Genomic DNA, 16669 nt, shown 5'->3' with positions numbered 1-16669 from the left:
AGTCATGTAGCAGTTTACATCTATGTCTATGCATCATTGTCATCACTTGATCATTTTATCCTATTAGACATTTGTGGGAATTTGTCTTAATTGGCATATCAATTCTTGAGTTATGGGCAGAAACATAGTTTGTGACCTTTGACCAGCAAACTCTACTCAGTTCAACCATTAGCCCAAGTGGACGTTCTGGAGGAAATACCTTTTCGACGTTCCTGAGCTATTGCCTTCACGAGAATAGACAACCCGAAAACATAATGTCATCTGTTCTGTTAAAGATGCCCTTTGGAGTTTTTGACCACTAGGTGTGTTATGGAACAATATTTATTGATGAGTGGCGAGCAAGTCAAGTAGAAGACAGCCAGTTAGCAAACACGGATATAAATATTTAAAAAAGTCTGTGTCTCACAAGGAAGTAAATGTGTTCAATATGTTTGTTAGACATCAAGGATACAAACAATGTGTTGTGGGAATTAAAACGTAAGCATAACTTTTGTTTGTTGACAAGAAAATTCCACAGTGCACCTTTAAGTTAGGCAGTGCTTTACATCTTCAGGAATAACTATGAATTACAGAAACCTGTGGTGTAGCTATAAAGAATCAAGTATCAGTGGACAGCAGGTCTGTGGCTGTACTGGACAGGTGTCCAATGATAATGATACATTAAACAAAAAAAAAAATCAAAATAGTTACAGATGAATTAAATCAATCAACTAATTGTTTTGACCTCTAATAAAAACAGTATACGGAGTATCTAAAAATGCATGCAATGCTGAACATTTTATATAGTTCAGCAGAAATACTCAAACTCATAGTCCATGCACTTTCTTGATATTGTCAGGCTCCACCAGCTATTGAGGCTGTGAGCAGCTCACTGTTACCACGGGTATCCTGTTAAACAGTAAAAGGGCGAATGCCCGTTGAGCGAAGGAAATTATTTTCCCAGAGTAGTGCACGTAAACCTTCAGCCGGGGTTCAAACACAAAAGCTAAGTAAAGTTATGGGAGCCGAAGGGGAATGGGGGAGGCGCGCCTCGGGGGCCCAAAGAGCTATGTTGGGAATTTTGGGAATCTAGCACACACACCTTCTCCGACTTTGATGTAGATGTCTTGAGTCATCCTGAGCTCAGAGAAAGAGGTGACCGCCCTGTACTTCTTCTGGGCCCAGTTGAGGAGGTGCTCGTTGCCATGGGGAAGGGCCTCCTTCTGGATCTGGCAGGAGAGGGAGAAGTTTCCCGGCTGGAAGTGGACCTCTGAGCCCTCAGATACCTTGAGGAAGGGGAAGCGCAAGTGTTAGAGGACAAAGGAGCTCCTGTGTTATCTCAGCTCTGTGCAATGGGATAGTAAATGATAACTGCATGTTTTCTATTCGCGCTTAAGTGACGTCTAGCATCTATTTCCGTTGATTCATTTCCTAAAATATTCCGTATTTCACTTAACAGTTTAACATTTCAAGATTACAGTCGACGGTGACCTCTCTGTTGAGAAGGATAAGCACATAGAAGTCAACTGAAGAAGAAGAACCTGCAGGCGGACTGAAAAAAAAAGAAAAAAGCTTTTTCCAAATTTAAACCTGCTCTCTAAACATTGGTGGAAGCCATCCTTCACACTCACATCCCAAACCGTTATTTCAAAAGCTTCTACAAATATGCCCCGTGTATTTTTACACATGTTCCGCCACACAATAAGGTGTCTGGTTTCCCGTGTTTGTACCGCGGTGTAGGTCTGCGTCAAAATGGCCACAGGGGTAGAAGACACAAATATTCGACGCGGACGGACGTACTGACTACAGACAGGACGGGACGGGTCGGCCATAACCGGTCAAATAGTGAGGGGGAAGTCTTAAAACTACGGAGGGCACAGAACGTTTGTTTCAGCCGTATTGAGGAGGGACCACCCCTTTGGCACTCATCGGAACTCAGCCAATACGCTTAATTTCAGAGTGATAAACGTTCACGTGTGCCGAAAGACTCTACCGAACAACCAAAAGGAGTTCGAGCAAACGGTCTACACGGTCTACCTCATTTCTATGCTTGTTTTTCTTCCTCCCTAGGTATCCTATCTGTATGCATGAGCTGAGCCGGTGCTGGCAGGCCCAATTAAAACACCAAATCCTCCTGGATCCAAGAGGAATACGTAAGACCACTTCTTTGCGATGATGTTATGAAGTTGTCCCTAAATCGCAATCGCCTCGAGCAATAATAGAATAATATCCCTTTGGGGTTTTGAGGCTTTTCAGGCATAACCATTCGAATCTCCCTCATGCACAACATCTGCCTGACCTCTGGAACACTCCTCTCGGTGTTATTGCCGTCGTCACCAGAGGCAGTAAATACCGGGGCCGAGGAGACGGGCTCTGTCGAAGAACTCAGGTTGGTTTTTATTTTTAGTGCGTTTACTACGGCGAGAAGCAACGGAGAGAAAGATGGCGAAAGAGGTGGTGCCCTGAGGAGGAGGGGCCGGGGTTACTTCGCTAACCTTGCCAAGCGCAGCAGAGTTTATCAGTTTAATTGCAGGAATACGACTGTAATTAGTCGCAAAGAATTAGAGGGGAAAGCCTGAAAGCCAAATTAGCTCCAGGCCTCCCAGAGCACTGAAAACCTCAGGAATTTGAACCAGGGAAGTGAGGGACCCACTGTGGGCTTTAACAAACTCTCTCTCTCTCTCCCCCTCTCTCTCTATTGCATGCTCAGTTGACAGACCCAAAATACTTTAACTTTTTCCTCTGGTGCAACTCTATTATTTTGTTTTATGTCTGCCCCTGTTTGGTAGTTTCCTGGCAACACAAGCATCGTGTTTGCGCCGAGGTGGGAGGTGAGGCGCAGACCAGGCTGTGTTATGCTGATTAGTTGGCGTGGTGGAATTTTGGTGCTCAATTTGGCACTAAACTGCGTTTGCGTTGAAACCTCTTCAAACCGTGTCGACCTTATCGCAGACACGGGGCGATTTTAGTTGGCAGAGGAACGCACAGTCTTCTCCAAAATAAATAAACAGAAAGTGTAGATTGCAGGGGAGGAAACACTCTACATGTTTTAACACTCACACCCCACACACACCTGGACAACTTCATTAATCATTTACATCTTCTGACGACGCACCGGGATTTAATATTAACTGACATTGTGCATTTAGGGCGGGGCTACCTTGTGATTGACAGGTCGCTACAACGGCGTTGTCCGATGTTTAAGACTTTCACAGTGTTTTCAGTTGATGAAAGTTAACTGTAACCTTAATTAGCGTACAGTTGTACTTAGCTCCTCTCAGATCTCGTGTCCCTTCTAGTTGCAAAAGAAAATGTCGAACTTGAGGCCTCAGAACGGCAGCGCACAAACCAGCGTCACTGGAACTACGTCCATTTGTTATATACAGTATGTGGTGATTGGTCTTTACTGAAACTTGCCCCGACTCAGACCACTCACTCTATATTCCTTCTTCTAATAATGTATTCATCCTGCTTCCAGCTGGCTGCTCCTAATTTGCGCCAACGCCCGTGGGAACCAAAATTGCAAAACAATGTGCTGGTCACGCCCACTTGTGTTTGCGCTCAACTTCAGGAAAATAGAGCCCTTAAAGTGCTGGAAAGGATAGAACAATTTCTTTCATGGGCTTAAGTGGAATATATACTGTAAATATAAATATACTACCGCATACTGACGTACACACGTTAAGCCAAAAAGGTCCAAGAGCCGAGTTCTTCTGAGCTGCAAGCGGCAGCCCACGGCCAACTAAAGCACAACGCTCATCTTGTGAAGACCTTGTAATGTGTTCTGAAGTTAGGAAATACATGAAAACTGGATGTAACCTCGACTTAAGAGGAATTCCTGAAACTTGGCAGACAGCTGAGCGCAAACAAAGAATGTAGAGGAGAAGTTGGTTACATACCACGGTGGACTGAGACTCTTGCTTTCATGTTCGTAATGACAGAAACTCATGTAACTTATGTTTGTAAATGTATTCAAAAGGCAGGAATTTTACTTCAACCACTATTAGTTCAGTATTATATCTGTTTAAAGCACTATTCCAATGTCTTTTACATTCTAAGATAACATTAAACAGTATATTTGCCGCCCTTTCTGCCTATAAGTGTCAACATATTATGGCCATATGAGCAGTCAAAAAGGAGAAGCCATGCCAAATGTTTGAGATCAATTATCATGCAGCTGTAATCCTCCACTGAGCAACACCCTGAGCCTGGGAAATCGCAAAAGGCTGTTTAGAAATTAGGAGGTGTTGCAAACAGAGGAAGGGAGATGGAAAGTGCAGAAAGGGGGTTGACAGATGATACGAGCGTGCATAAACTCTCCGGTGGTATTAATGTGATAAATGCTTTCGTGGCTGATTGGATCTCATCTCTTCTTGATGAGATGCTGATCGCGCTGCAAAACGTGCGCGTGTTCGTGTGAACTGGCGGGCTCTTTAGTGGGGAAAACAACAGCATATGTCTCAGCACCACTCGGGAGCGATCTTCTACCCATTCCTGTCTCCAAATAAAAACCAATAGCGGCTACCCGAGGTTTCCATTAACGGAGAGAGCTCTTGTGAGAGGGCGAACGAGCTCGTACTACGAGCACTGAACCAACGAGAGAAACACGGGAGCGTAAAAAAGCAAAGCTTGGCAAACAAACAATAGGCAACGCGAGCCAACAGCAAAGCTTTACAGTCTTGTTCCATCCAGAGTCACAAAACATTTGATCCAGATCAAGTCTTTCAAGCACTGATGCTACACAGCCCTCCTTCCCTAACCATCAAAAAATAAATATATGCACTTGGCCACAAAGTCAACACAGCTCACTCTGCACATGTGTGTCACTTGGAGCCCGAGTGTCCCTTGGTAAATATCAAATTTGGCATGATGTCAATGTTCATATTCCATGTGACTTCTGACCCACGATGATTCCTGCCTGCTGTTGATTGACGCGGAGTACTGCGCGGAACATGTTTTACGACAAAAGTCTGGATTCTGTCATTTTAAAAGGCGGAGGGGTCCGGTGGCCAACAGCAACAGTGCGCTCAGCGTCTCTGAAGCTTTTCCAGGCAGCCCATCTGTGTCCAGGGAGCCCAGAGCCCTGGGACCAGGAAACTAGGATGGCAGGCCCGAATCAGAGTCCAATTAGCCCCGGGAAACAGCCTCTCCGATGGAAAGGCAGAGCGAGGGAGGTCTGGCTGTGGGTTTCTGTTCTTAAGTGTTAAGCTCAAAACCAGCTCCTCTCTCACCACAGCGACTTCTCCACCTGAGAAGGTTAAGGGAAATAAGTGGCAACTGGCAAGGCCACTAATACAGTGAGATTTTTTTGCATGTGTGGTCGTGGTGCATACATAGTTTTTCATTTAATCACCTGACTTTTTTTGCTGAAACCTTCCTCCAAAAGGAGCAACCGTAACCAGGTGCTTTAGATTTCACCACATGTTGGAGCGGTGTGCAGAGGGCATAGAGACTCACCATTTAAATAATGTGGAGGGTGGTTACAAGAACATAAGTGTCAGGAATAGATCGCACCATGTGTTTACCGATAACACCATTCACTGCATTGATCATCACTCTGGGAAGAATGCTGACTGTTGTCTGGGACATCATGTATGTGGCCATCAAGTACATATTTAAAACCTCTTTCACATGGTTCTCATTTTATAAACAAAAAAATATTGCGTCATCCAGATATGGTGTTTGTATCCATGGAGCTAATGCTAGCTCAATAAGCTAACTAATTAGCTAAATTGCCATTTCAACAGTCGCCGGCTTTTGTCTAAATCTTTTTGAAACCAAGGAACCCTTGTTTCAAAATTTACTGTGAATTTGTGGAAACTGCATATGAAAGAGGCAGCTTGACAGGCGTAGCAACAGTAAATAAGAGGGGATCAAGTCTTGTTTATACTCGCTACGAGCAACGTAACGTTTGTTGCAGCATTTCTCCGAAACACCAGGGGGTGTACCAACTAAATATTTAACTCGTATTTAATATATTGTTATATATATTATTATATATATTTAATGTAAAAAATATTCATGGACATACTTTGTCGCCTTTATACAATTCCCGTAAAGAAAGGAGTCAAATATATGAAACAACAAATGCATTATAATTAAACAAAGGATGATAGGTTGAATATCCTGTAATCAACTTTATCAAGCTGCAGAATATTTACTCAACTGTAGGTTTCTAAAATCTATAGTTTTTAGAGCATTAAAAATACATAGTGTGTCTTTCTTAGCATAAATTAATTCATTATATTATTTTAGATTTTAGGTAATTTGCTTTTATCAGTATATGTGTCAGTGGTCAATGAAAAGCCCGCGCACACACACAGCGCGTGCCGAGCTACAGAAAATCGGAGGTGCACGACCAAGCGCCACGACAACTTACAGAGCCTCCCGCAAAATATGATGCGATGACGCCACTTTTGGGCTCGGCGATTGTTCTCCTGAGAACCCGGGACTCCTCCGGGTCACGGCCATGTGCAGTCAGGCTGGTCGATGAGATACCGACAGCGAGCACCGCCAGAGGGCTCGGTGCGGTCACTCAAACGCAAATGACATAACAGCTAATTCATCTGGCTTTGTGTCAGACTGCAGAGGCCTCCTGCTTCACTGTTAAGATCCCCTTTATCTGTCCGCGCCCCACTTTAAAATCATCATGAACGTCAGACAAGTGTCCCACTGAAGGGCCAACAGAGAAGGCCAATACCTCAGTTTGGTCTCCAGTCAGATGTGTTGCTGCTGTAAATTATTCTGAAAATACACATTGCCCTTCTACAGAGATGCATCATTTAAAAAGTACATCCATGGCAGCCTCTTGCTCAGCAGAGATTAAGAAGATGTAAAAACTGCAAAAGCACTGATGTCCGACATCATTAGACACACAGCAACAGCTCTGTGGCGTTCGATGATGGCTGTCAGCTGTTTGCTGTCTGCCACCACTGACAAGGGGAGATATTTACTGTGATGCAGGCCTGCTGCTCTCTACAGAAACACACAGTATCACACATTATCACACATTATCACAGCTTAGGAAAATACAAGCAGGCCAGATGCACATCCATCTGCATGAAATGCTACGCTTTCCTTCGACACGAGAGCATTTATTTCCATTACTACAGGAAGCATTCATTAAACGGAGGCACTCTGTCTTCATGGTGTTCTCGGACAGCTGCGGTCCTACTGCGGAAATGATCTTTAAATCCAACGAGTTTTGTTTAAAATGATACATTTTCTAAATGTAATTATTTGGATGTAAGATGAGCGAAGGTTCAGAGCTCTGTCCTTTAACTATGGAACCATTTTTAGTGCACAGAAATCCCTCAATGCAGAGGTGATGATTCATTAATATATAAGTCTAAAATAGTTCCAAGTGGTCACAAATACGCGTATTAACACTCTGGTCAAAAGGTGCTGGGACAAAGACAGTATTTTAGGATCCGTAAATGTTTTTCTCCGTGTCGGGACGTTTTGCGCGTGAGGGGTAAGCAAGACATCGCAGGGCCCCATGTGGAACTCATTTGTGTACCAGATACTGCATTCTTGGAGAATGCTGTGGTGTTGACATACAATTGAAAGTGATTACTTCTGGGAAGCCAAAAAATATAGAAAAGCCTTCAGAGCATATAAAGGCAAGGAGAAAAAAAAAAAAAGTTTTCACTGCAATATAGTATCGTTACGCCAAGGCTGAGGCTTCTGGGTCTCATTTCGCTGTGATGTTCTCATGTAATACACAGGCTTTGAACACGGCCGATGAAGCAGTCCATTTTTACATTTTTTATTAAGTTTCCCAGCAAGGCCCCCTGGTACCTTTACTAAAAATGGCTGGCTCTCCAGGGGACCTGGCTCCAACTGCACTGACATATCCCTCTTCCTCCCTGTGTGCTCCGATCCAGACTCTGTTGAGCTATTTTCAGAACTTTAAAGTGACACAGTGTACCTTTTAAAAGAAGGAACAAACACTTTTCCTACAAATTAAAAGCTGAGTTCATTCAATAAAACACACAAATGTCCAACTCGATACTCTTAGCTGCTACATCCTTCGATGGTCTGGTGTGATTAGTAGCTTATGGCGGCTAATGTTAGCAAACCTGACCTGAGTGAGTCAGTTATGATTGTCCTCGACTTGTGCTCTTGTTGCACTACGTTTTAACAAACCGCAGAAAAGTAACACGGAGGGGAAGCTACACTCACAATGCGCCGTTGTCCTGTAACTACCGCTTTGAACCACAGAGGCTGCTGTTCTGCAAAAAGCCACATTGTCTCACTTTAATGACGGCGATGAAAACTGCATATTTTTTTTAATGAGTGTCTTGCTGATGTGTCTCGTTGATGTTACACATCTGGATCATCTCAGATCGGACACTAAAATGTAACTGTTGACATTCATTATTTTACAAACAAATAGGCATTATGATTCCTGGATTTCATCAAATACCAGTGGGTGAGGGATCAACTCCTTGCTCAGCAGAGCTTTAGTGGTTTCGTGTTTGCTGCCACACATTCCTCGTTGTTAGGGTTTTCATGGTGTACGGATACGCCCTGTCTGATTTGAACAGCTGCCAAGCTATCAACAAGACTGTTAACGGGAGGGAGGAAGGGATGGGGGGGGGTACGGCCCGGCGGTTATAGGGTGGGAATAAAGCTGACAGGGCACATTACATCTTTTTATATAAATACATTGTACACCACGGTGTGAGGGAGTGATATTGGTTTGACTTTGGCAAAATAAATGTTTTTAAAAACTCCACAACTACATACTGAATAACTTCATATGAATCAAAGAGTATTCGTAGTTCCACAATTATATTACAAATTAACTATATTAATATTAACTGTAGCTAAATAAGGATGCGCTGATGAAACGCTATGTGTGTGTGTGTGTATATATATATATACAGAGACCAATGCCTCGCCACAATGACCGTGCATGCGCACACCGTTATCGGGGCGGAGCTCTCAGTGAAGCGGGCTACTGACATGGGAGCACGGTTCAGCATGTGAGGAAATGAATACGCACTTTTAGGAAGTAGGGCTTAAAAGGCTTCGAGTGATGCGGGGACTCACATGAAAGGTACGTTTAACGCCCAGGGTCAGGTGCTCCGTCTTGATCTTCCAGATCAGCGGCTGGGGGGAGTTCAGCACTAAGACCAGCGGCTTCTGGTGGCGCAGCAGAGACTGGATCGGCTTCAGGTGCAGCTCAACCTGGTAAGGCAAAAGAAAGGGATTGAAGTCACATAAAAGGCACAACACACCAGTAAAAATAAAAATGTAGAGCGTGGAAGAGATTTAGGCCTAAACAGAGAGAGAGAATTCCCAGCGCGTCACGTGATCCCAGTTCACACGGCTTGCACTGTGCAAACCGTCAAAGCTTTGATATTCTCGTGTTCACTGAAACACGACCGAAAGCACCAGGCGGTACAGTCACTATCCTGGTGTAATTGCTGCGCTGTGATGTAGATTGTTCTTCTTTATCGGGCTTTGTGGTTGTTTATGCACTCCCTTTGCTGATAAACTCAGAGAGACGGCATGCTGTGTTCTCCCTAAAAGGCGCTTGCTTAGCTCCGATACGAAGCCTTAGCGGGGTCTGAACTTTCACACAGTGGAGTCTTTGTTAGGTGGGGGGGGGGGGGTAGTAAGTGGCGGGTCCCTGTTACTATCTCCACAGCACGCAGCTATGCCTTTTGGTACTCAGCCTGCCATTTAAAATGGATTTTCACAGTCTGATAGCGAGACGGGGAAAACAAACTTGATGTTTTGGGACATAAACTGTTGTTTTCTTGTTTCCACCATTTGGACCAAATCTAGTCAGGTGGTTAATGGCCTGAGCGTGCACTCAACTTACACTTATCCCGGGCAAGGATCTGGATTTCTATCGCCCTCCTTGCAGACAAGCACAGCTTTTTAAATAGCACTGCTTAATTGGTAACATTGCCATTGACGCCAGAGTTGTTAAAACATCCTCCATTGTTCTCTCCCGCTTTGATGAGGAGTGATGCTCCAGAGGCTACGGTGATCGCTCCGACACTCGTCTTTAAACTTCCCCCCCTCTGTGTTCCCAGACTAATCCCATTAGCCCCGTCCTGTGTGTCAGCGGTGAAAGGCTGCAAATCACTAATTCCACCCACAAGGATTCATATTACATAATAGAACCACCCGTACGGTAACTCAATGAGTCACAGCTCGCGAAAAACACTGGCCCGGCGCTTTCCTCAATCAATCCAGCCTCTGAAGCTGATAATGGAACCAGCGATCTTTGATGACGATGATGGTGATCTCTCATTCCAGGAGTTGACCAATGAAAATCTGGACTGTTGCCGTTGGTACACCATTTTCTGTCGGATTAATATGTTCTTTGTATGCCTGTGTCTGTCCTATTCACGCCAGAGACTCCGCTCTGTAACATCAACACATCAGTAAGTCTTCCCCTAGATCAACAAGGTGATCATGGAGCTGGCTCAATAATTGTTCAGAAAAATTATGAAATGATCTTGTCAGTAGACAAGATATGAAAAAATACCACACACACACACACACACACACACACACACACACACACACACACACACACACACACACACACACACACACACACACACACACACACACACACACACACACACACACACACACACACACACACACACACACACACACACACACACACACACACACACACACACACACACACACACACACACACACACACACACACACACACACACACACAGTGTAGTAGTGTGATTTTTATCTCCTGGCAGATGCTCTGCGTTCAAAGACCTGTCACTGTGATGCTGCATGCAGCCATTTAACAAGAGACACCGACAGCACAGACAGAGTGAACACGAAGCATCAAAGCCTAATTACCAGTCCTCCACAGATGTACGCCCCGGAGGAGAGCGACACAAACGAGTGTTTAGTGATGTGGTCCATGAAAGTGCTGCGTAAATCATTAAAAAGTCCCTCTGAGAGAGGAAAGTGGAAGAAATTACTGGATGTTGATCCAAACAAATAGATCAGATACTCAGAGACTCACTGCTCTCTCTCTCTCTTTTTTAAAAATTGTTTTTGCATATTTGCTCCCCCTTAGTCCAGACTCTGGAAAAAGTGAGTGCATCGCTCCTCTGAGAATAACAACAACCAAGATATAATCATACCTGGCTTGGCTTTGAGGCCCTGGCTTTGGGAGATGGAAGAGAGAGGCAGAAGAAGAATGGGAGCGAGCGACGGAGAGAGTTGTAAAAAGAAGAGGAATTTTAAACTCAGACAGAAACATTTCCAGGAGACGTGAGTCACCTGAAAACACAGGCATAAACAGAGTGATGTGGAGAGGAAGTGCCAAGAGGCACCGACGGTGAGGAAGAGAACACTGCGGCCATTATCTGCCGTTATTCAAGGTTTTAGCGAGTAAACAGTGATAATACCAAGCTTGATCAGTTCTGACAAGAGCTTGGGTTGCACAATGGAAGCAGCAGCTGGTGTGCATCTCTTCTGCCCGCGGAGATGCCGTCACGAGGTCTGGCAGGACCGGCAACAGACCTTGGACGTGGTTGCACGATCATACCGGAACATAGCCGTGTCCGCAATCCGCATATGTGTGTCCACCTTTGATACTTCAACGAAGTATCTGTGTTGGGTTTTCACTAGCAGTAACTCAACAGGACTCAGACGGCATGTCTCAGGTGGGCTCCAGTCCTGGTTTTCCTACCCTCTTCCCTTTGCTCTCCTCAGGAGACGAACTCCAGTGTGGGGGGGAAGATGATGTGATATGTATGTTTGATAAATATTCAGGATTGTGCCCACATGCTGTCCACACCTCACTGAGATCCGAACCCAGTGCGAGCCAGGCAACCTCGGCATGTGGTCCGGCTGATTCGGATCCAAGTTCGAGCGAGACCCGATCTCTGGGCCGTACAGGCTTGTGACTGGATGACAAACGTCCCATTGAGAAGACAAGTGTCGCTGCGGCCTATGTCACACAGCCAGGGTGTGGAGAGACGAGGTGCAGAAACACCAGGCATCAGAGTGCCTCTAATGGCGTTGGCGAGGATCAGGTGGCGCTGAGTTGTCCCTCTTGCGGCTACCTTCAGGAGGCCACGCCTGATTGATTATCAGGCTGGCACAAGGATTTAGGGGGTCCAGTGTCCATTACAGTTACGGGGGGGCAGCAGCCAGGGATGGAGGCTTGTCCACCCTATCACGTTACTGAAACTACACTCCACACAGGGGACGACAGCTGTAGCAGCATAAGCCGGGCCTGTCACAGAGCATACCATTAGTGGTGGTAGCATGTGTAAACAATGGCAATGTTAAAAAAGAAACAATACAGCTTCAACTTTAAGCTCTAAATCAACAGCCGACTGGAGCCACAACCCAAAACTACGAATCCCACGCTGGCCTTAATTGTATAACAACGCCACATGGGTAGATTTAGAACGTGCCAATGCCTGTGACACTGTAATTATAACGCCTGATCTGTTTGTGCTGTCTTGAGCATGTGGTTGCAATTTCGGGACCTTTCAGGCCAAACTAAATCACACTAAGTTTCAAGTGAGCTTCACCAACACTGTGCATCGATGTTGCAATGCGATACTTTCACAGTATTAACCAGCAGACGCCCTGCAGCCGGGGCTCAGTATCAGCACGGCTCAGTGTCCTTGCAGCTTCCTCTATTGACGGAGCTGATTAAGCGCCTGATGATCCTGTGTTGATGCAGAGAAAACCCCAAAACATCCTTTAATTAGCCAAAAAAGTGGGACTAATCTAGGAACACACACTCTCCCTCCCAGGAAACAATAATCAAAGAGCGCACAATGTATTCTGTGGCATGAAACAGACGCGCGGCGCAATGTCTGAATAACAATGACTGGGTTGCACATTTTTAAATTGGAGACTACAAAGAGGGCTGGCTGGGAGCTGAGAAAGGCCGCCTGCCTGGGACCAATCACAGCGTGTTATCTGATGCCTGCGCATGTGCGTGTGTCTTGTCTGTCTGGATCTTAGTTCTTTCTGGATCACCGAGGGCGTACAGAGGGAAGTGTGAGCCGGACCAAAAACCCGTTGACCGCTCTTATCAGCGCCACCCACATATTTGAGTGCGATGGGGACGCTACCTGGAGCCTTTTCTGCTGAGCCGTGATGGCAATCAGTCTGCACGCAGTTCAAGCACACAAGCTGCGAGAACACAGCCTGGAAAAGACGTCAAAGTGAGACGGGACCTGCTGGATAGCGATCTGTGAGTGATATGGCAGAATGGCAGGACATGCTGAGCAAAATAACTCAGCATCCAGGCAGGGGGTTGGGGGGGATGGGTCAGCAGGATAGACCGAGATAATGCTCTGATTAAAGTTTAACAGGAAATAAAGTAAATTTTTTGTGCAACAAAGTTGTATTTATGTCTAGTTCCCCCCTGTGAGTTCACCAGGGTATGAAACCTGAGTTCCATCTGAGAACGTGGGTGCTGTGATTTCATTGGTAATATCTGTGTGTGCAGGCACAAATAATGGTTCGTAATATCACTTCAATTTCAAAAGGCCACACAGCCAGTTATTTAGCTCTGGGCTGATGTTCCATTTGTGATTTGAGCGCTTCCTCCGTGACTTCAGATGTTCCACCTTTTATATAAAATGTATTCACATCTGGAGAACTCCAAGGAGAAAAAAAACCATTGTCCTAGTGAGCAAAAAACAGTATGACATTCGGTAAGCCCTAAAAGCAAGTTTAAATAAAACCGTTGCCTGCTTTGTGTGTGTGTGTGTGCGTGTGCGTGTGCGTGTGTGTGTGGTTCATCTTGTGTGCGAGCCCTACTCTTATCTGACACTATGCTCTCGCCAGCTGTTTGTGCCCGGTGAGCTCCTCCAGCTCACGAATTCCAGCCGATAAAACAATCATCTGCTCTGCCTCACCCTGATTCGGAGCCAGTGGCCGTGTTTGATGTTTGCCTTTTGGTAAGCTGATTGGAGAGAGATGGCAGATTGGCGCTATCACCGGCCCCTTGTGTTTATTTTCTGTCCCATCACCTGGCTGTTTTGAGTCGCTTGTTTTCTGCTCCACGGTTTGCAGTAACTGGGGAACTAGGTGTCTGCTAAAGTGCCAAGCTCTGCATCAGCGCACATGTGGTGGTGGGGGTTTGTTAGCAGGGTGCAAAAAGGCCACTTGGGCATGTGACAGGAGGAACATATGGAAAAATGTTCAAACTTGATACCTACACTGTTGAAACCAAAGTTAGGGGGGGGGGAGAGGCACACATGATGAGGTCATTGTTTTGGTAGAGCTTAAGTGGCAAAACACCAACACCTTCAGGTCAACAGTCAACCGGCATAAAGATATTTTGCCTCGGAATCCTAAGGGGTTTAAAGCTTGGCTGAAATTTGAGCAGCGAGTCGAGTTAACAGCAGAGCTCCCCTTGACTGTAACTCATTTGTTCCCTCTCCCTCCAGAAGATTAGATCTTTTTTTATACTAATCCTGGTTGAATTGGATTGTTTGAAAATGTGAAAATGATTCCAGCATTACTTGAGGAAATCACGACTCACGCAAAGCCCCAACTCGGCACTGCAGCCTTTACTCTGACTTGCCAGGCCCGAGCAGTCACTTCACTCGTCCTGTTCCAGGATACTGGCTCTCAGCGTGGTCTTATACTGAGAGGCCCAGATGGGTATAAGACAGAAAAAGGGCTTCTGTTTCTTTGATCAGGACCATTGGAGCTGAGGAAACCATCACTCTGTTTTTCAGACAAATGTGAATAACACTTCAAATAATAAAAAATTAATATTGTACAGGCGAGCCAGTGTCAGTACTGGTCATTTTATGGTTATGAATCTATGAAACAAACAGCCCATTGTCTGAAAGAGACGTCAAGTATAAATCTGGAGTATGTATGATAAAAAAAAAAGAAAATTGTTGGTTGCAAATAAAGCCAGCCCACAAATCTCCCTCATTGTGGTCTGGCAATGCTCAGTGGGCGTTGTGTAAGGTGGGTCATTTCAGACTAAAAAAACAAAAGGACCAATGGACTATTTGACTCGTTATAGTAGGAAAAGCACAGACTCAGCACTATTATGTGTCCCAGTAAGCTATTCCAGTGAGACAGCACAATACCAGCGCCTCTCTTAAGTGGAATGCAGCAATCGTTAATGGTATTAAATACACTCTTCTGGAAACATTACACTTCTCCTGAACTTCTCATTAAAATCAGTTTCTAACAAGATACATTTAAAATGTTCTAACAAGAGCCTAGAGCCAAGCTAGCTGCTTTGTGATTCCGTAATTAGGCTTTGAGATAAATGCTAATGCTGGCATGCTAACATGCTCACAACGACAATGCTAACATGCTGATGTTAAGTAACAATAATGTTAACCATGTTCACTGTCTTAGTTTAGCATGTTATCATGCTAACATCTGCTACAGCTGGTGTTATTTTGTTTAAGTCTTTGAAGTTTTTCAAGTATTGCACTAATGTCATTTTTAACCTGATAATGGCGCAAGACAACATGTTAATGAGTCAACAAAGTCGTCACAAATTCATTATTTTATGTTGATACAAGAGCCTGAAAGCTGTTCCACGTTATTTTAAATCAGCAACACCTTTGTTAAATAAAATGGGCACTGATGATCATACTTTAATTAGCGATGCATCGAGAACAATAAAAGAAAACTTATTCATGACTCCATTAAAGCTCCAATCATTCAGCGTTCCACCTAAATCGAGCACAGCTACACTTTCACCTCAGCAGCTTTGAGCACATGGCTTGTACATCACTAGAATACTATCCAAAATATTATGGTGGGTATTTCTAGCTTTGGGCTACTTGAATGAATGATTAGCATATTTCCTCCTTCTGTTGTGTTATGCTACGGTGACTGCGGGCCCTGTGAGGGTGAGCGTATCCCGGGCGAAGTCACTACTGAGGTGTTCTGTTGCACTTAATAACTCAGCTGCGGTGTGTGTGTGTGTGTGTGTGTGTATGTTGGCCCGGAGCCAAAGTGTGTATTCTGAGTCAGGTCCAGCTGTGCATTTCTTTCTGTGGATAACAGCTCGTATCCCTCAGCTAATACCCGTACTGAACGGGTTCACCGGTGCAGACAGGAAACAATTCATTGCTCTCACGTCTTCGCTGGAAACACGGACAAACTGCAAGCTGCCACCTTCGCACGTGGATGTGGGAGAGATGTGAAGCAGGCCTCACACGTCGCAGCCCCACGACCATGTGATCCCTTTTGTCCACATTAATGTAACGTTCAAAACATCCAAATACAGTCTGCTCCGACACCGCTTCCTCCACCCATCAGCAGAGGTGAGGAGGAGGAGCGCTCTGTGATCAAATCTACAGAATCACACACTGACCAGGCAGCTCTCTGCTGACTTTGAGAATAAGCAAAGGGTACACATGTGACAGCAAACACGGGAAAAGACCCATTACGGAAAGTGAACTCAATTTGGACGCTTCCAAATCTGACAGCCAAAAGCACTCAAATAAAAGAAATAGTTCAACAGTTTGGAAAATACCATTTTTGGTTCCTTTTGAGATTTCTCGTGTTTCTACACTAAATACAAAGCAACACATCCAGCTGTACACAGACGTACCTTAGCACCGATATCAGGGATCGGCACAAACTGAGCATACAGAAGGACGGAGGAGGAATGGATTATGTAGCGAGAGTGGTTTGAGAAGTTTACGTGAGCGGTTTATTTCAGTGG

General features: G+C 44.9%; 1 protein-coding gene across 1 annotated transcript in view; it reads right to left on the bottom strand.

Moving 5' to 3' along the window:
* The window catches only part of tgfbr3 (transforming growth factor, beta receptor III), a 58260-nt gene that overhangs the window by 20422 nt on the left and 21169 nt on the right, over positions 1-16669 (bottom strand). Inside the window, exons 4-5 of the mRNA XM_076079249.1 lie at positions 9037-9174; positions 1082-1265 (exon numbers count right to left, since the gene is read on the bottom strand). Of these exons, the coding sequence (XP_075935364.1) occupies positions 1082-1265; positions 9037-9174 (322 nt within the window). The remainder of the gene's footprint in view (positions 1-1081; positions 1266-9036; positions 9175-16669) is intronic.

This window comes from Anarhichas minor, unplaced genomic scaffold (assembly GCF_050575085.1).
Source record: "Anarhichas minor isolate MPS153535 unplaced genomic scaffold, ASM5057508v1 ptg000071l, whole genome shotgun sequence".
NCBI classification, from domain to species: Eukaryota; Metazoa; Chordata; class Actinopteri; order Perciformes; family Anarhichadidae; genus Anarhichas; species Anarhichas minor.
Note: the sequence above shows the minus strand (reverse complement) of the source record. Positions and strands in the feature narration are given on the sequence as shown.